The sequence below is a fragment of the Rhineura floridana genome, chromosome 6, assembly GCF_030035675.1.
Source record: "Rhineura floridana isolate rRhiFlo1 chromosome 6, rRhiFlo1.hap2, whole genome shotgun sequence".
Lineage (NCBI taxonomy): Eukaryota > Metazoa > Chordata > Lepidosauria > Squamata > Rhineuridae > Rhineura > Rhineura floridana.
The window spans coordinates 154,912,805-154,936,452 of record NC_084485.1 but is presented as its reverse complement, the minus strand read 5'-3'; the positions used below and the strand labels follow the sequence as shown (position 1 = coordinate 154,936,452).

The following is a 23,648-nucleotide window of genomic DNA, read 5'->3' as shown; positions in this document are numbered from 1 at the left end:
ATGCAGAGGAACGTGGCCTCAGCTCATAACGTGGCACAGAATTCCAATCTGGGGAGGATTCATATTCTGATATTCCCCAGTTACAAATTCTTCGCCATCTGTAGTCTTATCAGGTGGCTGAGATGCTGTTTATATCACTATACCAATACATACTTTAAAACTAAGGATGCTTGAAGAATTCAATTTCTCTGAATTCTGCTGTGAAGTGACCTGATCTGCATGTCCTGGGCTAATAGTTGAATGGGAATGAAATTGTCCTTTTGATTTTACATCTCTCTGAATTTCTGCAAGATGGTCCTCAGCAAAAACAATGCAGTACAATGTATTAAAGAATTGATTTTGTGATCAAATACATTTAGAAATGTGTAAACTGAGATTAAATATATAAATATGTATTTTGTGATAAAATATGTAATTATATATGTATTTAAATAAGAAGTTTTGTGCAGATTTCTTTTTAAAAACTTACAAATTAATGTGAAAGCAGGACAGAACAAATGAACACATGCAAAACTAACATGGACTGAAAATAGACTTGAAACATTTTTAATGAGAGCAGAACTGACCATTTTTAGTGAGACCAGAACTGTGCAAATTTTTGTTACAGGAATGAAGTTAAGGTATTCAGATTATCCTCAAAATAAGGGCTCTGTTCCTGAGGATCTCATGGAAGAGATTTGCATGTACCCCTGATAGCCTTTTTGTAGATATACCACCAGCAGCTCCCAACTGGCTTGATTTTACCATCTACACATGTGCTTACTCTTGCAAGTAAATTTTCTGAGAACTGTCACCACGGAACACTTAAAATTCAGGAAAACCCAAAAGCATGTGCACCTCTTTTTCATACAGTTCTCAGTTTCACAAATAATCTATGGAATAGCACCAAGTAGTGGACAGTGTTTCTGAAGGACAGAAAAACACATAAAGGGAAAAAACCATCAAATCAGGGGAACCACTTGAAGGAGGAGGAGCAGGCCTGTGCCCTTACCATGCAAACAAACAGGTAAGGGCACAAGTAAGGGATGTATCTGTATACTATACTGTAGCCAGAATGGATTTTTCACATTCTACCATGTTAAATTGAAAATACTCCTCCGCCATTCTGCTGCATCCCATAGCCAAATTAGAAAACAAAGTATTACAAACCTTATACTGCTGGCTTATGAAATGCTTGCTTAATAACACTAAGTTCTCATGGTGAAACAACTCTCACCCTCAAGAATCCACAGGTTAAAATGAAAAAAGGGAGTAAGAAATTTAAGTAGTCTGGTGGACTTTTTCCCAGAGGTATTCTCATAATTTGTAGAAATTAATAAAAAATCAGACATGCTCCTAGAGTGACCTTGCCCCATATTCTGAGCATCGTCTGCTGGAGTTTAAAAGTTAAACAATTCTTTGTTTACTTTATATACATTTAAAGTAAATTAACATTGGAATCTATGACTATGCATCGAATGCGCAGTAAGAAGCAATGCCCAGCATTGTAAAAACCCAACTAACAGCTGTTTGGCTTGGGCCAATGTAAGTCCATTTGGTAAGCAGGGTTTGATGCGAGTGCTGTCTACCGTGGAGTATTTTATTGCCTCATGTTATTTATCTTTTTATGCTATCATCTCATCCTCCTCCAACTTCAATCAAATTAATAAAGTCCTGCAGTGAATGGTCCTTCTCTTCCATAGAAAATTCGTTTGAAGAGACTGAAAAATTCCTGAAAAATCACAATGCTCTTAAAATACAGAAAAGGAGAGGTGGGGAGCTCTTATTCTTCCCTTCGACTTCAGTGACACTATGAAATCTCACATAATTTGCAGACTGCATCTCATAAAATACTGGCAACATTTATTAATGTCAAACTGAACAGAGGCAGCACAGAGTAATCTTCCTTTATTAAATATGTCACTTTTCCCCTCGTTTCTTAACATCCCTCACAGCTCCCATCTTAGATCAGAACTTTCTTTCCTGCTACAGTTTTACTAACCTGACTGAATTTTTCACTGAAGCAGAACCTTCACATATCAGGTAAGAAATGCCTTGATTATAGCAGGAAATGAAGTGTATAAACCATTTTTCTTTAAAGGAAAAAATGTCTGTTTAGAAAAGCCAGAATTCTATATTAATTTTTTTTTTAATTAAAAGTTTACAATTGATACAAATTTAGTCAGCTGTGACTTTCTTGTATTTTGTCTAAAATAATGTACAAAAACATTTGGACAATATTAGAAACACTGACTGTAAAATTCAGGAAAGCAAAAAGGAGTGAAATATACAGGCAGGGTCAGTTTGGTGAGAGGGATGACTCCTCCCCCTGGAGGGGAGGCAAAAGGCTTTACTGGACTCTGCCTGTTCCTTCCAGTAGGAAGCATCGTCCCTATCAGGAATGTCATCCATCATCCTCAGGTAAAGAAGATCCTATTCTAGAGCTTGCTGTGGCTCCTCAGCAGCAAACACGTAGTGATCCATTTGCTAATCAGGGTTTGCTTGAGTTTGCATTTGGATAGGAGACTATGTGCATCTGCTGTAAAATATCCTCCCTATTGCTGCAACACTTTGTTTAAACTTTTTTATAGTTCTCTTCTCCTAGCTAGTTTGTAAAATACAATGACTTTTAAAATAGTGGTAATCCAACACTTTTGTCAGGCTAAAATGCAGATTTTATGTTTTCTTCACTAAGAGCTTTATGTGTTCAAGTAATTACTTTTTATTGTGGCTGGTGGCTCTCTTTGCCAACGTGGAAATTATTAGTATTTAATAGTAAAACAGATATCCCAGTAGTGATTTCCGCTTGGTTACATATACCAAGAATTTTAATTGGTTAACAGTAAAACCATATGAGTTTTCTATATAGATTCATGTTGAGTTACTAGAACTTCAGCAAATGTATTCATAAAATCTAGCTAATCCTAGCATACTTCATTTGATTTCTTTGCTGTAGATTCTTGTGACTTAAACCAGTTATGAAATACCTACAGAAACCATAATGAAAAGAAAATGCCAGGTGTAGAATATTGGTGGCACTGAAGACTGGTCCATTAGAGAGGATGGGCCATTGCCCCACAAAATTCAGTCTGCCCTCAGCCAGCCCCCACTTGCCTGCCTTCTTCAGGCACCTATAGGAAGGCAGACTCCCTCCCTCCGGCCCTGGAAGTTGTCAGGCAAAGCTTCCTTCCCTATATTTGCACTTTATGGCGGAGGGAGGGAGACATTCAACAGGACCCACTCATTCATTAAAAAAATATCACAGGGCCCACTCATGCATTTAAAAAATACCACTGACGGGAGTGCTGATTATACAGCCATAATCATGGCTGTATCTATAGCCTGTATAGAATTTTGGCATTCTACGTTAAATTGAAAATACCCCACCAAAACCCTGCCACTATGGCACTTTGCACAACTACATTTGAAAACACAAACCTTATAAGTGCTGCACCAAGAAACACGTACTTAATTTTGGTGAAATCTAAAGTTGCAATCCTAAGTATGACTGCATGGGAGTAAATCTCATTGAACTCAATTAGCATACAAATGATCAAACCATTCACAGCAAGCTTGCAAAGATTTCCACAAAAATGGAAAATTCACTAATAGGCAATCCCCCCCCCCAATGTTACTAAAGTCTTCCAAGCTACACAGGAAGTGGATTGGACTGTGAAAAACCAACCAAATTTTGTTTGCAGTTTTACAAATTTGTAACCTAGTTCAATGTCTCAGAGGAGGTGAGATCTCCTTCTCCCCTGGTGCATTCACCATGTCCACCCAATTTCCCTGCTTTTTAAAGTTTGATAGAAAAATCTGTGGCTATAGGTATGTTTTTAAACTGCAAGGGTTTTTGCCTATTAGTGAGTACAACTCTTATTCCCACAACTCCATTCCCACAACATATACCCCTAAAAACAAAAACACAAAAAGGATAGATTATGGAAACCTGGAGCACAGTGCATATCCCTTTGTAAGACTAGTCTGCAACGTGCACAGTATTGCTGGATTTCAAATGTGTGAATCTTGGTTTTAAGACCAAGATAGCATGATTTCTATACTAGGAATTCTGGTAACAGTGTGGATTTCTAAAGTGTTGGATAAATAGCTCTAATATAGTTTGCTCACCAACAGCCTGTTGTTGTTATTAATTTAATTTGCGAGTTGTCTCATGCCCAGTGGTCTCTAGGCGGCTTACAACACATTTTAAAAACATGCAATATAGAATGAATTTAAAAATATACAGCATACAAAATTTAAAAACTCGGTGAAAGTGAAGCTCTTTGGGAAAAAATGAAGGATCTCACTTTCACCTGGGTTTTAGTTTTCACACAGACATTGCCATGAGAAGCACCCAAAATCCAAGTGTATTTTGGAATTGAAGGGTGAGTTTTGGCAAACCTGATTTTTAACATTTATGGCATCTATGTGAGCCCTCCGTTCCAGCACAAATTAGACTTTTCTCATTTACTTATTTATTTCATTTGTGTACCACCCATCCAACCAGGTTCTTTGGCCAATTTACATAAAATAAATACGTAATACAATTCAATGCCAAAGCCAAAATAAAATAAATCAGCATAACACACAGCGGCTAAAACAATCAAAATAATTAAAACCAGCATAAAACCCAGCAAAGGGGAGAAATAGGTGCAAACATCTGAAGCACTTAATGGATTGTAACTAAAAGGCCCTGGAGAATAGGTAGGCCTTCATTTGGCACCTAAAAGACCACAGTGTAGGCACTTGGCGAGCCTCTCTGGGTAGGGCATTCATAAGCAGAATGTCACTACAAAAAATGCCCTCTCTATAGTAGCCACCCACCTTACTTCATTAGGTGGAATGACCTAGAGAAGGGCCGCTGAAGAAGATCTCAGTGTCTGAGCAGGTATGTATGGGTCTCATGAACTTCCTTGACACATCATCTTACAGTGGACAAAATAGACAAGTGAATATTTTTGCAGAGCAAAAAGAGGGAAAGGTAATCTGGCCTAACTACATGTTTTTTATTTGGAAAAGAGCTTCACTATCTACTATAAGGTCAACACAGTGATATCAGAATATTTCAGTAACATGAAGATCAGTCCACAGACATCCTTATCACATGTAAGACATTTATGACTTAGGTCAAGCATCAAAAAAACTAGGAATAAGTTTTGAGTGCATGAGAAGATAAAACTGACAATGCCTGACAGCACATCTGCTTTTTGACAGCCAACTAAGTTTTTAACCCCAAATTGACAAGGGATACTGTTCTTTCATGGGGCATTCTAGTCAACCTGGAGTTCAGATGGAGCCCTCTCCCCTTCAAGGAAAGGAGTACTTACCGGCACTTTGAATGGAGATGTGTTTGATGCATCCATGGGGTTGGTTTTGTCTGATGTACTTGTCCCTGAGATACTCCGTCTGCGAGGAGACCTCTCTGCTGGGACCTCTGGGGGAGGGGAAGGAAAATAGATGAAAAAAAAATAAAGAATATTCTCCCCAGACACATTTGTCACTATTTACAAGCTATGGAAACTTTACTCTTATTTACAAAGCAAATATTGCAAGCAATTTAAAAGACTTTGCTTTGTTCTGTTCAATACTCACTTGGCAAAGTTACAACACACATATTATCTGCAACTTAAAAGTACTCTGCTTAGAGCCAGGCATGAAGAAAGTTAATTCTGCCAAATACAATCTTGGAAAGGAGATACTCCTAATATAAATTGTATTGAACACAATTTGATAAAGGTCAATGTTTAATCTCATATAGATGTTTATAACTCATAGTTCTGACAGTAACAGCCCAAGCCATTTACCCATAAGTAAGCCTGAGTGAAACAGTACTTACTCCAAAGTATGCATGCATAGGATTGTAGCCTAAGGCCATCAAAATGTTCACACACTTGATGATGTATAAAATAAATCCCTCTGCAAAAGTGAAAAAACAGGTCATTTTCTCATTATTCTGACAGCATGACCTGATAACAAAATCTACCCAAACAAACAAGTCAGGATCTATATGTACATTTTTCACAGAGGAAAAAAAGATAGATACCTTTATCACAACTGCTGCCCATTTCCAGTTCACAAACCTAAGCTTAGAGAAATACAGCTTAACTGAAAGGCACTCAGCACAGAATAGGAAAAACCCACTTCCTAAGAAAAAGTCCATTGTTATCTTCGGGATTGAAAAGAAAGGGAATAAACTATGACTCCAGAGGCTGGCATTTTTGATTCCTGCTGTTCTCCTTTCTGGAGACAGATGCACCTTGACGTTCCATTTCTGGCCTCCTGGCCCTCGGGATCCGTGCTACTTAAGAGAAAGCCGGTTTTCTCCTACTCTTCCCCCTCCCCTCTCTACAGCTTGCAGACAGAAAGGAGGAAATGCATGAGAAAAGACTGCAGCTATTCAATCAATCGTTCTGAATGCACATCCTCTTCATCAGTTACTTTCAGGCTATTAACAGGCACTCAACAGCCAGCCCCTCTCAGTTTCAGAGTATTTCCCTATCTATCCTGAGCCACAATATCAAAGGAGATGTGCTACCAGCTGCGTTCCAGAGAACAAGGTTTTCTTCACCAAAAAAATAACCATGACAATTCCCACCAACAAATCCTTCTGCAATGTTCTCCTGTGATGTTTTTGGACAACAGAGTCTGATTTTACCAGGTCTACTGCACAGTGCACCCATGAAGACTTGAAGGAAGATAAAATTTAACATGATGAGAGAGGAGAGAAGAAAACTGATTCCTGCAGAACTGTTAAGAGCTTCACATGGGTGGATACGTTCCTTCTCCTTTAAATGTGAATAACAATGTTAACACTCTATCTAGAAACTTGCAAAAATGAGTAAAAGGCAGCATTTTCCAAAGTTACTCGCCTAGAAAGGTAAAGAAAGATCACATTAAGAAAAGAACAAGCCACGGGTTTAAAACTGAGGAGGCAGATCTCTCCATACAGGGATGGAAAACTCTTGTCTGCTACAGAGATCCTTAACTTGTAACTATCCTTCAGCATAAACTGGTGATTAACACCAGTAGTATCTCTTTTTCTGCACAACTCAGGGTCTGTTTGCTTCTTCCTTCTTTCAAAATTGCTCTTTTTTTAAGTCTCCCAAAATCCTTTGCAGAGATCGCTGGTTTTCTCTCAAGTTGTTGTCTTCATTCCCTGAAAACGTTTTTATTTTTTAAAGGGGGCAATACCCTTGAAGGCAGTACACTGGATAACATCACAAACACAATTTTCTCTTTTGAAATACAAAAACAAAAAACAGGACAACAAAAGTGTATATTTGGAAAAGAAGAAACCAAAATATATGCCTTTATTCCAGTTCAAGCACAATCAAGCATTGCAGTGAGGCTTGGCTGGTCATGCTACATGCTCACTCAGGAAAATTGCTCCTCCTTATCAAAGCATCTGTAGTAATTTAACACAGTCTGTTGGATACTACGGAATCATACGTGAAGAAACATAAGTCTGGATGCTCCTGCTACTGTCAACGATAGTCGTCAATATTTGAAAAAGGAGCTAGTTTTAAAGGAGGGAAGAGGAAAACCCACACTTGCCCACACAACTCCCACCTACCAGAAATAAGTGACCTTGAGATCAACTGTGGGAGTTGCCTGCAAGCTCCAGATTTCAAAAAGGCCATAAACTTTATTAAAGAGGGAAAGAAAAGACTTCCAGAAAGAGATGAGATAAAACTTCCAAGTTCAGAATTGACAGACCAGGCATAGCAAAATAAGAAGGCTGTTAGCTGTCCTGAGTACTTCTAACTGTGCATCAGCATGCTGAAAACACTGCAGCCGCTGTTTCTGTGCCCTTAAAATGGCTTTTCTGCTGAGTTGGGTGGAAAATCTATACTGTTTACCAGGCCAAAATTAGATTGTTGCCCTTCTCTCCCCATGTGTGCTACATAGTGCTTTTGCATTATTTCACCTGCTGTAAAAATCAATGCACCTCTCCATCTTAAAATATTAAATTAACACAATTCACTGCATGAGTCATTCACTAGGGCCAAGGCTGAAGCACAGACATACTATCTCTGTAAATCAACAGGAGCCTAAAACCTTTAATCATTTCTCTCTAAACAGCAGAAACGTGAATGGGATCATTCAACGTCAGTATACAAAGATGTGTGCATGTGTGTACAAGCATACACACTCAAGCATATATATTGTGGAAATCTGTTATAGCGATAAATATTAATATTTGCAAATGTTTTGTTTAGCTGTTAAATAACATTTGTAAATTGAAACAAGCTCAAATAGTTATTCACAAAAAAGCAAAAATCTCCAAAGAAAAATTACAGACTACCCCTTACTTTTTAGCGTATATATTAGGCAAACAATAACAAGAATTTATATAGAACTGGTGCTTCATATGCCTTACAATACCCCTGCAAGGCAGGTCGCTATCATTATCCCCATGTTGCAGATGGAGGTGAAACAGAGGCTCTGAGCTTGCCAAAAGCCACCTGGGGAATTCATAGCTGAGGTGAGACTTGAACTAGTGACACTCTCATTCACAACTTAGTTTCTTAGCCACTACACTTCAATAACTCTTCAAGAACAAGCTAAGAGGAGACAGGTTTTCTTCAAATTGAAGCATTACAACCTGACTGTAAATGCGTTTTCAGAATGACAGTGATAAAATATGAAAATCACATTTCGCCCTTAGAGTATAGTTCTTAGAGCATCAAGTAATACACTATGAAACCTCTTCAATTAAACATCTAGCTAGCAGGCATGAGAATTTCCTGTAAATTGGTATTCTGGTTTAGGAACCTTTTGTCTGACTTTATTGGAATTGCGGGACAGAGCTGCCCTGACAGCATATCTATATCTTCCCTTACTTTCTTTGGTTTCCAAATTGGAATTCAGGAGCTCCCTTTACCATGGTTGGCTAAAATGGTAAGATGTAATGCTAAACCATGGTTTAAGGGAGGCAGGATGTATTAGAATGGGGGAGGGGAAGGAGCACATGATCACATGGCCTATTCTTGATAGCTTAAGTATAGTTATTGGTGAGTTTTACCTCTGCACTGAATTTAGGTGGCTGCCTAGCACTGAACTTTTATTGAAACAGGAGTGGGAAGGGACTTTCACTTCCCAGAGTCATTCTGGTGCATATACTTTCTGTTACTTGGGAATACAGGGAGGTAGAAAGAGGATGAAAGGTTCACAGCAGTGATAGGACTTCTATCCTCCAGATATTGTGGTGCTACAGCTCTGATCATCCCTGACGGTTGCCATGATGTCCAGGGATAATGGGAGGTGGAGCCCAACAACATCTGGTTTCCCATCCCTGGTCTAAGGCCTACAAAGAAAAGAGGCAAGAGAGTAGCAGGCAGTGTTCAAAGGATTGCCACAGCAGGAGGAAGAAGTGGGGCCAGAAAACGTGATATTGGAGCAGCAGATGTAAACCATGAGGAGGGTGAACAGGAAATGCCCTGCTGTTATCCAGTCCAAAACATTGGATTTTCATAGTTGTAGATTAGAAGAAGCGAGCTGGGGATACCAGCAAGCAGGATGAACCAGAAATTCTAATGTATGGATGGAGGCAAAAGAGATGGACTCTGTTAATTTCTCCTAGAGTATACAAATACCTACAATTGCCTCTTCAGTCATTTAAATATGAAGACTTGTTTTCATTCAGGTGCTAAAGACAACAATGGTTTTTGCAAACTAATCATGCCACTGTTCTCCTGATGTGGAGCAAAAATCTGCTAGGTCAGAGAATCACTCATTTCTGTTTGTTGTGGGGATAAGACACAGCCCTCATATTTTCACGCATTCACACTGCAGATGTATCAACTAAGGATGGGGTCCACTCTTTGGTTCTGGTCCATGTTTTGGTATTCACACCTGCCTTGTAGTGCTAATCCGCAACATTTTCCCCCTGAATTTTTTTTTTGCTATTTCCGATCTGTTTGTAATAGCTAACAAAATTGCTAATGCTGATGGTCTCTTGGGTTTTCTATTTAAATTTAAATTAGGCAGATCATTGCCTGTCAATTCTGCCTCTTTCCTCAGGTTACTGTGGTGCTGACCAAAGATGTTAATGGCGATTGTTATCACCTCATTGAGACAGAACTTCAAAGGAATACACATTGCAGCACTTAAGAGCAAAGCTATTCTACGTTAATAACGATGTCAAATTAGCCACGGATTTGTTTTTTTAAAAAGCTGGTGTTGCTGACAGTCCCAAGTATTAGTCAAACCTTATCCGAAGACATACAGGTTTTATGGATTCTGACAGAATTCGATAACAAATCTGAAAATGCCGAAATTCACCCCCATCTCTAGCAACAACAGCACAGTATAAAAAAGATAAAATTTTTACATCTCTCAGGGTGCAACTAGATGCAATAGAGGGAGAGCCATTATAAGATACAGGTTTTTTTATATAAAAAAAGTTTAATGGCACCTGTAAGTGGAGAGAGCCATCCCCTTGAGACTACAGAACTGGGGAAGGGTCTTCCCCTGTGCCATTTTACTGATGAAAATTGGGAGTACCAAAGCTGACAGATCTTTCCATCCCTGCTCTCGGCGTTTATGGTGCTTTTTACATATCTTATTTCCCCACCTGCCAAATTAAACACGTTTTAATCCTCTGCCCAGTTACATGGAGACATAAAACCATCCTAGACTGAGAAAGCAGGCCTCAAATAATTAAAAAAATAGTTTAGACATAAAACCCGCATGAAATTTAAATGCAAGTTATAATTCAGACCACAAAAGAGGACATCTCTGAACATTTGTTCCCTGCAAATAATATTAATTTGTTGTTAATATTATTAGATTTCTTACCAGTCCTTCACCTGCTATCCCAAGGTGGATCACAACAAGTGGATCACCTGGAAGTGAGAAATATCTCCTGTTCATGATTATTGTATATGGGAGGGAGAATTAGAGGAACAAAATTGAATTGTTCCACTCTCCCCCCCATTTTGCTGCTGCTGGTTAGTGAGGTCTTGGTGAGAGGGAGAGAAATAATTCTGGAGCAGATTATAAAGTAGTCAATCTGTAAGCACCTTGAAAGCAATTCAGTGATTACTAGGAGCCAACATGGATTTATGAAGAACAAATCTTGCAAAACTAATCTTATCTCATGTTTTGATTGGGTAACCTCCCTTGTAGACTGTGGGAATGCTGTGGACATAATATATCTTGACTTCAGCAAAGCTTTTGACAAAGTGCCCCATGATATTCTGATTAGCAAGCTAGCTAAATGTGGACCAGATGGAACAACTATCAGGTGGATCCACAGTTGGCTCCAGAATCGTACTCAAAGAGTGCTTATCAGTGGTTCCTTCTCAAACTGGGCAGAAGTAACGAGTGGGGTACCACAGGGCTTGGTCCTGGGCCCAGTGCTCTTTAACATTTTTATGAATGACTTGGATGAGGAGGTACAAAGCATGCTTACCAAATCTGCAGATGATACAAAGTTGGGGGGCATAGCTAATACTGTGGAAGACAGAAAGAAAATTCAAAGGGACCTTGATAGGCTGGAGCATTGGGCTGAAAACAACAGAATGAAATTCAACAGGGATAAATGCAAAGGTCTACACTTAGGAAAAAGAAACCAAATGCACAGTTATAAGATGGGGGATACTTGGCTCAGCAGTACGACATGTGAGAAGGATCTTGGAATTGTTGTTGATCACAAGCTGAATATGAGCCAACAGTGTGATGTGGCTGCAAAAAAGGCAAATGCTATATTAGGCTGCATTAACAGAAGGATAGTTTCCAAATCGCGTGAGGTATTAGTTCCACTCTATTCAGCAATGGTTAGGCCTCATCTTGAGTACTGCATCCAGTTCTGGTCTCCACACTTCCAAGAAGGATGCAGGCAAACTGGAACAGGTTCAGAGGAGGGCAACAAAGATGATCAGGGGACTGGAAACAAAGCCCTATGAAGAGAGACTGAAAGAACTGGGCATGTTTGGCCTGGAGAAGAGAAGAATGAGGGGAGATATGATAGCACTCTTCAAGTACATGAAAGGTTGTCTCATAGAGGAGGGCCAGGATCTCTTCTCGATCGTCCCGGAGTGCAGGACACGGAATAATGGGCTCAAGTTGCAGGAAGCCAGATTTCAACTGGACATCAAGAAAAACTTCCTAACTGTTAGAGCCTTACGACAATGGAACCAATCACCTAGAGAGGTAGTGGGCTCTCCGACACTGGAGGCATTCAAGAGGCAGCTGGACAGCCATCTGCTGGGAATGCTTTGATTTGGATTCCTGCATTGAACAGGAGGTTGGACTCGATGGCCTTATAGGCCCCTTCCAACTCTACTATTCTATGATTCTATGATTCTAGGGTCAGATCAATTCAGGTCAGGTATAGTACTGATGATGATAAAAAAATGAGAAAACATCCATGTATGCTATCATGTGCTCCTTGGAGAAAGCAGTAGATAAACATGTAATAAATCAATAAAATGAATAAAAGGTAAGCTTCTATACTGTACAGACATAACATGCCAAATACCATTTTTTCTAGAGGCCAACGTTTTAGAAGTTAAACCTACAATTATTGTACATTAAACATGCTGACCTACAGAAATGCTTCATTTAAGTATCTAACACGTTTCTGTTTCAAACTGATACCATGTAACTGTAGTATGGCCTAGAACTGGGGAAAACATTTGTGTAGTTCTGAGACTTTTGTATGGCCTGTGGGTATTAACTCTAGTCAACCTCTTTTTAACAAGCTTCAACATTTCAGTAAAAAACTTGAAAATGATAGACTCCCCAAGGGTTCAACATTTAGAATATAAACGAAAAATTCCCAGTTTTTATTTTATTTTCACCTCATTTTTAGCGTGCTCCTGATAACACACACTGCAACCATATGACTGTACTCTATATGACTATGAAATGACCTTTGTGGGTGCATTTAAGATGAACAGCAGGTACATGTGTCTGTGAGCAAGTTATATGTGTCACAACCCAACCATCACTGCAGGTAACACTATAAACAACTTCTATTAAACACTGTCACATGTATGAATCTGCAAGGTCTTCTTGGGGTTCAACCCAAAACTGCAATAAAACTCAAAAGCCATATCCTATGTATACCAAGGAGTCAAAATGCAAACAAGAGAAGGAAGTTCTGATGGCTTTGGGTTAGACAAACGAATAGAGCACAGACCCTCCCATGGCTTATTAGCAATGACAGCTAAATGGGACCTCAGTATATATCTGTGTACTGGAAAGAAAAATCACAGGAAAAGGACATCACCTTGTGAAGATCCAGAAACATCTGGCTGAACATTTTCAGGAAGAGCTGCATACTTGGACTAGATGCAGAGTAGTCTGATCTAGCAAAGCACTTCTTATGCTTCACAACAGAAAATTTAAGGTGAATAGCTTTCTGCTTTTAAATTAACATACCATATGTAAGCTTACCTCAAAGGTCACAAACTATTACTTGCTATTCTACTGTTTATTTTGCATCTGAGTTCAGTTTCTGGATTTAAGAATGAAGTCATATTGGCAAAGTAGAATAGCTGATATTTTAATGGTCAAAAACTATATAGCACCATCCAATGTACATGGCGCTTTACAAAGAAAAGCTTAGAGATAAATGGGCTCCTTCTGGGAGGAAGGACAGGATATATTATTATTATTATTATTATTATTATTATTATTGTATAGTAACAGATACCTTGTGTGATACCTTGATAAACATAGATCTTCATAGGTGAGTTCTAAGTCAGATTTCAGTAGGCCAACTGATCTAGAACATAGCAGACTAAACAGAATGATCAGGTAGTTAAAAAGGTGTAGATGTATAGGAAAATACTGTGATAAACACATATCACTTCAATTTTACCAATTCAACAGAGATATTTAAACTTGCAGCAAATTTTCAAATTCTCGTCTTATTACAAAGTGTGTTTAAATGCAATTCTCTGACTTCCCGGATGAAAAAACAACCCATCTAAGAAGTCTCTGCCAATAAAATGTTTGAAAGTAGTAGCATTCCAAGCCTACCGTACCAAGAAATGACAGGAGGCTTCGCTCATCTTCTGTGCTGCTATCCAGCCACTCGGCTGCATCTCCAGGAGAAAGGAGACTCATTCTCCAACCAGAAAACTTTTCCATACAGAAGACAATGGCTGAACGAATCAGGGAAGGGAGGGTGGAAAAGTGCTGATGATCCTGGGAGTCCAGTACTTAAGTTATTGACTGAACTGAACAAAATGAAATAGAAAGAAGGATGGATGCCTCGGCCCTGCTCCTAATTGCCTAGCTGACAGACCTTGCTGACGAAGGGGACATGGGGAGGGACAGGAGAGAAGATTGGGTGCCAGTTTCTCACCTCAAGCAGGAAAAGCAAAAATAATGTGATGGGAGATTGGTCTATAGCTTAAGATGACAAAATAGCATTTGAAAATGCAAAGACAACAGAAAAACAAAAGAAACTGATCCCAATGTAGAAAAGACCAGCAAGCCACCTAGCATAATAAAGTATAATATACGACTGTCTTCCCGCCGGGGGGGGGGGGTTGAAATAAAATTTCAGTAGCTTTGTTTTCCGATTTTCCAAAAAAAGCTTAAAGGTAATTTTAAACCCTGTTAACAACCAGAGAGAGCTGCATCACCATCAGTCCCTTTCCTGCTCCAGCTATTATTACAACAGCCTCTCAGCCTCTCTTACAACGCATTTGCTCATGCAATGGCAGGTTAATCAATCTGTGAATAGGAAGAGCCCCTCCCCTCCTCACTCTCCCTCCCTCCTGCATGGCGTTGCATTGATCGACAATAATGGAATCTGTTTCTGACTGCCAATAGCAGCATTAAGGATATTAGAACAGCTCCTCTTCATCAGAATGAGAAGCAGTTGACTCGAGCCCGGCTCAACTTTGGCCTTCTCCGTTAATAGGGCTCTCCCCCACCCTTTGGGAAGAACAAAGAAGAGGGTTCAGACGAAATGAGTCCTGTTAGGAGGAATCAAAAGAGCCACAGCTATAGAAAGAGAGTCCGTTTAATTGACAAAAGAAAAGAGCCCTGTCTAGTGAGCGCGTGCTTGTCTTGCAAGCTATGCAATGGGTGTTTACTACGTCCCCGTGCAACACAGGATTTTTTTGTGGGGTACGAGAGGATTTAAAAGATATATTTTATATGACCTAAAGGGTCACTTCACAGGTTTGTACAAATGCAAGCAAGGACAAGCCCTGACAAATGAGGGACGCTGGGCCTCACAAATCAAAAACGTCTTTGTCCTCAGGGACCAGGCTGATGCTTTGAGAAAGACTGCTTTCTTTAAAGGAACAGGATCTCTTTTTATTATTTTAAATCGAATCTACATCAAACACGAAACAAACCTCTTTTGCTTGATGATATGATACCATCAGTCCCAGTTACAGATTACTTTACTGATCCTGTTTTTGTTTTTCAATTCCTCGTCCCTATATTGGTCTGCTTGGCTTCTCCACATTTTGCTGCCAAAAGACAAAGATGCTACATTCATGCTAGCAAAGCTTGGCTGGTGGTGGCATCAGTGCTCAACAGGGGGGAAATTCCAGATACTTCCACATCCTCCTGAAGCCCATACTGTTTGCATAAGGGCAAATACTTTCATGAAGCACTATCTTTGCTCTGCAAAGTCCACAGTTAATGAAGACATGAGGGAAGGCACTGTGTTGATTTAAGAGGAAATGCCAAAGCAGAACTGAAGCTTAGCGGTTCTCTTCATCCAGTGGAAAAAATCTGACAATAGAAAGGATACCAATAGTATTTTCCTTCCCTGAGTTTCCCTAGAACCTTGAACAAGACTGTGTCTCTCTCCTCAGCAGAGAAACTGTATTCATAATATTATCACAGTAGGAAACTAGTTTAAAAATCAAGCAACTAAAAAACTTGATTTAATTGGACAACATGGTGGCTGACCAACTTTGTTTGGACTAAATACGAAATTAAAAGTTAAGGAACCAGGTGGTGGTGGTGGTGGTGGTAGAGAGTGTGATTGAACCCAAACACCCCATTATGGTCCCTCCAGTTCTTCCCAACTTTACAAGAGTTTTAGAGGAAGATAACTGTGACATCCTTCCCTGGCACCACCTGTATCACTCTCACTCGTGGCCACCAGCAGTCAGGATCGTCATGTTTATTTTTACCTTTCTCCGCTCTAGCACAGATCTCAAAAGATCCCCCTGCTAGGCCACACTACCCAACACTCTGTGTATCCAATATAACCTCTAGACTGTGCCTTAGTCTCTTCCTGGTTATTTTGATACCCTGTGTCTGTGTGTATAAGTAATTCCCAACCCCCCTGAAGCCTCTTGCCTATGAAGCTCACAGCTCTGGGTTGCTCTGTGGTACTGGATGTTGATACAATATCTCTTCCTTCACCGCTGCCACCATTCGATACTATTTCTTCTTCAGCCTTGGTTACTCTGCCTCCCCCCTGGTCTGTGCCCCCCAGCTGAGGAATCAGGCTTTAAGTAAACCAAGACAATATTTATTGATAACGCTAAGAATAACAAGATTACTTATAGATTTCATTGACAAGCATATGGTTACATATGTTTCTCTTATGTTCCTAATTCCTACTATTTGCCTCAGAACTCCCAACCCAATCTCTCAACAGCCACCTCTTACTCTCCACATCAACCTCCCTGTCCAACACCCCCCATCCAACACCCACCTCCGACTCAACTGTCATCCTCTCATTTATACCTTCAGCCATTCAAACACACAGCCAATCAGCATTCTACAGCCCATGTACTCCCCCTTCTCACTCACTCCACTTACCGTATTTCCTATAATAAACCTGCACTTACCATATTTACATTACATTCACATACAGCCTTCTTTGCTTTTCTATTATTTATTTATTTATTACATTTGTATACCGCCCCATAGCCGAAGCTCCCTGGATGGTTTACAATTAAAAACATTACAAACAAATATACAAATTTAAAAACATATTTTTTAAAAAGCAATTTAAAAACACACGCTAAAATGCCTGGGAGAAGAGTCTTGACCTGGCACCAAAAGATAAAAGTCTTGACCTGGCACCAAAAAGATAACAATGTTGGCGTCAGGCGCACCTCATCAAGGAGATCATTCCATAATTTGGAGGCCACCACTGAGAAGGCCCTCTCCCTTGTTGCCATCCTCCGAGCTTCCCTCGGAGTAGGCACCCGGAGGAGGGCCTTTGATGTTGAGCGTAGTGTACAGGTGGGTTCATGTCAGGAGAGGCGTTCCATCAGGTATTACAGTCCTAAGCCGTGCAAGGCTTTATAGGTTAAAAGTTATGAGACTAATAGAATTCTTCATGCCGTGAGAACCTTACAGCTGATGAATAATTAAATTCAGTGGAAAATCTGCAGTATCTGCCCTCTAGATCCAGGAATAAAATTTTGAGTATGAGTCCAAAATATGATGCTGACAGGTATATAGGAAAGAAAGAACCTGGGTGAAAACTGCATTTTCCTATCACTTTACTTTACTTGTTAGATAACAGAAGCCTGGATTGGAGAATGATAATAATGAAAAATACTTGGCACACTAAGGATAACTAGAAGTTCTATCTAGTCCTGAAAGGAATAGCTATTCAGTCAAATACATACATCACTTAGGTGTTAATTAAGCTAGTTAGCAAAACAACAGTTGTTTCCCCCAAGTTTCAAACAGGATTTATGTGACTGTAAAGAAGTTGGCATTTTAGGTATCCCCTTTGCATAGGAATTTGTAACCTTTTGAACTTTGCCACCTTCTGAAAGGTAGGGAGGGATTCTCCCACCCTCTTCCTCCTATTTCCCTGTGTCATTACACCTTTCCTTCTTCCATGCACACCTAGGACACTAGAATGTTAGAGGGAAAAAGGATGGATTTTAAGTCCATTCAGGCAATCATCATTATCATCATGCTTCATCATTATTATTATTACAAGCAGCAGCCACCAGACTGAGTTGATGTGAGGTAAGGAACTTCTAATGCTGAGTTTTCCTCCCTGGCTGCATTTCTAACTCAGAGCAACTACGCTGGCAGAGCTTATGAGTCTTAAGACTGGAAACTTAAGCATGAAGACTTTTGATCTAAACTTTTGGTGCACACACACACATTCAAGCATACTGATCTTAATCTTCACCTTCACATAAATGCTATCCCTGTGAGGAGTATCTCAGCGCAAGAACAGACCCAGAAGCGTGGGGACCAAGAACTTTATTCCCTGATTTTCCTCCATTATTTATTTATTTATTTATTTATTAAAATATTTATAGCTCACACTTTTCATAGAGTACATCAAGGCAGCTGACAACATACAAAGGCATTGAAATTTTAAAAACAATAAAAATATCATTAAAAACAATAAAAGCATCAATAATACTGTATTAGTTGGGGAGGGAATCAAGTTAAAAGGTCTGTCTAAAAAGTTCATTTTTTAAAAGACGTCTGAAGGAAAGGAGGGATGATTCCTGCATAATCTCTATTGGTAGGCACTTCCACAGGGCAGGGTCTGCCACACTAAAAGCTTGATGCCTGGTGGAGGCCAACCAAATCTTAGGGGCATGGGGAACCACCAAAAATGCCTCATTAGAAGATCTCAGTGATCAAGATGGAACATACGGAGTCAGGCAGTCCTTATGGTACTTTGGGCCCAAGCTGTTTAGGGCTTTGTGAATTAACACAAGTACCTTGAACCACTGTGATGCCATCCCAGAGTAATTATATTGTAGGACTTCTGGATCCCTTAAAGAAATTCTAAGCATACAGATCTTATGCTCAGCTACTGGTTCTGGCTGTTACATATGTAGATGACATTATAAGCTGCAAGAGCTGCTCCAAGCACAGAATAGGTAAAAACCTTGCAATCTTTCTCTATCCTAGGATAGTCAAAACTCCACTGCTTTATTTCTGTTATAGATTAGGGCATCTTAGTTCTTTAGATTAGGGGTATGAATAGGTTAGGTTATTAAATTGAACATACTTGTGCTTGGTTTTGGCAAATTGCACCTTTAACCTTGCTGCACTGCATTTTTGTGAAATTATTTTGAATAATGATTCTTGCTCTTTACACATATTGGCATAATAGTGCTCTTATGGGTATTGGATAAGGTTGCCAGGTCTCCCGTTTTCACCCAGAGATTCTGGTTTTTTGGGGACTCTCCAGGTGAGTCACCCCAATCTCCATATTCTTAACTTTCATTTTTTTTTAAAAAAAAGTTAAGTCTGCTTCAAGACATATACATCATAATGTCAGCTCTTCCCACGACTTCTGTTAAATGAGCAAATAGCTGGCTGCTCAAATCCCCAGGTTGTGATTGACAAGGGATTTGTTGACCTTCAGGCAATAGCTAGAACCCATTGCAAGCCCAGAAAATAGCTTCCTTTTCCTGCTTATCTGCACATCATGAGTTGAATTAAGTTTATAGCTTTCAGTGCCTTTTTCTCTGTGTGCATACACCGCACAATAATCAAGAAGGACATCTAGGACCGGGTCACAGCAGGATCATGGTATGCATGCACAGTCAACTGGATTGATTTCAAAGGCAATTTGTTTCCCTTTAGAGAATCACAGGTGTTACTGTAAGCCAATAAGAGTGGTTTATTGATAAACAGAAATTACAGATTTTCTGACAAAGATGCTTAATTAGAAGGAACTTCTTCACTCTTTCCCTAGTGCACTGCACATATCCTACTAAAATGAATGGAGGCTGTACAGCCATAGCACTTGGAACAGTATACCTGTGTCATGAATACTTCAGAATTGTTTAGGATAAAAGAGCTTGTGGAACAAGTGGGGGAAGCAAGCAATGTCATATATAGTTCCAATTATCACACCAGACTCCCAACTGAGATTTTCTGAGGCGCAAAACAGATGCAGAACAGGCGCAAGGGTACTGTTGGATCCTTAAAAGATCTGGTCCATGGAACAAATTAGTATATGCAAATTATTATTTGTATATAAGCAAATTAAGGCCTACTTTCAGAGTTACATTCTGGCTCTTGCAGAGTTTTGAAAGCCCTGCCAGCATCTCCAAAAATAGGTATCCCTCTGGCTATCTCACAAGGATGTAATGAAATGCCTTAGGGAATTGGACTAACACTAAATTTTATTTTCCAAGGCCAGACACACAAATTTCACAAGACAACAATTAACAATGTAATCATATACCTGTCTAGTCAGAAGTAAGTCCATGTGAATTCAATGGGGATTACTCTCAGATAACTGGCCGCAGGCTCTCAGTGGCCTAAGTAGCAACCATGGAAAGAAAAAACAGGACCAGGCTCAAACCACCTATTCAGAAAATGGGGGCTCAGGAGAGTGTCAGCCAGCAAATGCGGCATCTTGCAAGAGCTTGCTATCTGTACATGTAATATTTTTGTAAGACTTCATGCTGTCATGCAGCATTACAGCAACATTCCATGAAGCATGGGGCAGCAGGCATGCAAGGCAGCCTGGGTGAGCCACAGAGGAGTCAGGACAGCCCTGGGTAGTTCCTCATCAACCATGCTGCTCTGCTATTGCTGCACCCCAACTCACAGACAGACTCAGACAGACGGAACACAAGGAGGATGGGAGTGGTGGGAGAGAAGGATGGTTGCTGAGGTGCTACTCCCAGCCACACCCTACTGTTCCTGTGTTGCTTGCCTCAGCCAGCCACCTCCCTCCTCCTTCCTGAAGGAGGTCTAAAGGGAGGAGAGGAGGAAGTTTGGGACTCATTTGAGGGGGGAAGAGAAAAGGAAACTTAGTGACCCACTGAGGGGAGGGCGACCTGTTTGGGAGTCCCTCTGTGTATGTGTGTGTTTCAGAGTCCTGGGTGGGAGGGTTGGAAACCCCTGTTTGTGTGTGTATGTTTGTGAGTCCGTGTGCGTGTTTTTGGAGGACCTGGTTGGCAAGCGAAGAAAGCAAGGGGGCAGAGCCCCTCCCTCAACCCAAGCAAGTGATGCTCACCATGCTAATTAAGACTACTTCCTGTGCTCATGACTGGTTGGGATCACACATGAGAAAATGCAAGCAGTAGAAAATTATTGGAGGGTCAGAGTGGCTGGGATGTGCCCTTGTCAGGTGGGCGCTGGTGTCCCCTCCCTACCCAGCTGCAACCACAGAACCTCTGAACATTGCCCTGAGGGGAGAAAAGAATTAGCAGAAGCAGTTTCTTCAAGACCCAGCGGCGTTTGTTGTCTGTTTATTGCATACCTGATTCTAATTGTTTCATTTATTAATGTAAACTGCTTTGTAAGGTCTGCCTTAAATAAAGAAATAATCTTTTATCTTTGTTGATATGTGCATTATTGGAAGAAGGCTGACAAACCAGCCTTTTATTTAAAAGACTCTTACCCTTCTAACAACTGCTGGCTATAAAGGAATTAATAATTATCCAATAACTTTCCCACTTGCAGTTCTTCAAATTTGTTCTCACTTTTGCAAAGTGTTAGTCCGTATGCATTGCCTAAAATTTAAACAGAGTAGTTCTGGGAGAAAGTCTTTTAACTAAAGGCCCATCTTAAAAACTAAAGTTGGTTTATGCAAGAGACAGAAGATTCTTCTGCCCTTAGATTATGCAAAACGTGGGATGGGAATGGCCTTTTCTAAGTCTCCCCAGTTGTCCAGAAAGTCACCTTGTACAATTACAGCACTGAAATCTATGAAGCTAAGCAGCTTTTGCTATCCCGTGGATTTCTGATAAGCAAAGCTTCACAGAAGTTTGGGTCTGAGTGATTTATAAGGAATTCTAGTGAAATTATCATTCATAATGGATGCAAACACTGGAGCTTTAAGAGCACAAAACCCATGTGTCCTAATACTAAAATCAAAATGCATTAACTTTCTATGCATTAAAGACTCACAAGAGGTAAAGACGTGTATTTGACTCAAACCAGTCCAAGGGTCTAGATTGACCAACCTTACTATAATCAACGACTCCTTTCACAGCAATATGCATAATCAATATTGGGACATCACTGGAAGTTATACTTATTACAGTGTCTAAAGTGGTAAGCGGCGGTAATGCAGCCAAAGCTCTGCTCACGGCCGGAGTTCGATTCCAACGAAAGGAGGAAGTCGAATCTCCGGTAAAAGGGGTCAAGGTCCACTCAGCCTTCCATCCATCCGTGGTCGGTAAAATGAGTACCCGGCATATGCTGGGGGGTAAAGAAAGGCCAGGGACAGAACTGGCAATCCCACCCCATATATACAGTCTGCCTAGTAAACGTCGCAAGACATCACCCTAAGAGTCGGAAACGACTCGCACTACAAGTGCGGGGACACCTTTACCTTTTTTAAAGCTAACTGAGTGCTGGAGGAAAGTGATATATTTAGTGTGCTGGGAACTGCTTTATCCCACTGTACAGTTAACAAGAGGGGCAGCCAGAACTCAAAATGTCTCATGATGTCTTACATGTAAAATAATTTACAGGAGAAGCCGCTCTGCAGAATATGAAAAATGAAACATGAAAGATGCACACCAAGTTGTGCAGCTCCTTCTGGGAACTCGAGGAACCTGAGTGAAGGGATTGGGGAAGACACCCTGAAAGCACATAAAGAGTTAGTGAGTTTCTAGCCCTCATGGAAACTAGGAAAAACTTTAAAATGCCCCTGACACATTATTGCTTACTTGCAATAGGCAGATTATCTTAACAAGAAAGTTAACAAGACTTCATTGCTGTTGTGTTATGTTGCATTGAATAACATCCACTTTCTCATAATCTGAAAAACCCATTACACTTCAGCTCCTCAATACATTTTCCACAAATGGATATTTTACTCTTTACATTACCTTCTCTCCTCCAGAGCTGAAGTTGGTTAACATGCCCATAACAAGAACTTGCTGACGTACTCTGGAAGCTAAGGGTGGAACATGTTATGTCAGTCATCAGCCCTGCTCCACGCCTCTTGTCTTTGCCTGCTCCTTTCAGATACTAAGGTAATCAGAGGATTGTTGGGATCAGTGGAGTACTAAGCTCCTTCTCTGCTGTGCTGCAATTGGCCCAGGTACAATGATCAATAAGGTACAGACTGCATCATTAATACCTTGTATCAGAGCAGTGCCTCAAAAATTAAGAGCAAATGCCTTGTCTGCCTTGACGCCATCAGTCATAGTAACTTCACTAGCCATGAAGCAGCACCACAGCACAAGGACTTAGACAACACAAACTTTTTGCAATGATTCCTAATCCCACTGCCCTGGCAATGTTAATATCAAATTAACCCACATCCATATAATCATCAGTCAAACACTGGTGAGAGTTAGCTACTTGCAATTTCCCCACGTTTACTCCTTTGTGTCCTTCTTCATGAGACAGGTATAGCTTTGTATGCTGTATGGAGAATAGTGCATTTTTCAAAAATACTCCAGCCAATAATTTTTTTAATTGAAAAGATGAAGACAGCTACTCCATCACAGTCTCTGTGTGTGTTGAGAGATGCGAGTACCTCTCTTTTCTGTGGTTTGTTTCAATCTTTTTATGTCAGTGGGGAATGACTTTTGATGGGAGAACAGTGCCATCGACTCACTATATGACCTTAGGCAAGACGTGTTCTCTCAGATGCCATTTTCTCATGTGTAAATGGAAACAATATAGTGACTGACAAATTCAGGGTAGTGTGAGGGAACACATGATAAAAATGGAGTGAACAACTGTTTATTGAAGAGCTATAGCTCAGTGGTACATCAACTGTTTTGCACACAGAAGGTCCTAGGTCTTGGCAATGTACG

At 40.2% G+C, this 23,648-nt stretch overlaps 1 protein-coding gene across 8 annotated transcripts in view; it reads right to left on the bottom strand.

The window, feature by feature from the left end:
* RASAL2 (RAS protein activator like 2) overlaps positions 1 to 23,648 on the bottom strand; it is a 340,966-nt gene that overhangs the window by 125,851 nt on the left and 191,467 nt on the right. For all 8 annotated transcript variants that reach the window (XM_061634210.1, XM_061634211.1, XM_061634205.1 and 5 more), the window contains one exon: positions 5,307 to 5,413. In XM_061634210.1, the coding sequence (XP_061490194.1) occupies positions 5,307 to 5,413 (107 nt within the window). The remainder of the gene's footprint in view (positions 1 to 5,306; positions 5,414 to 23,648) is intronic.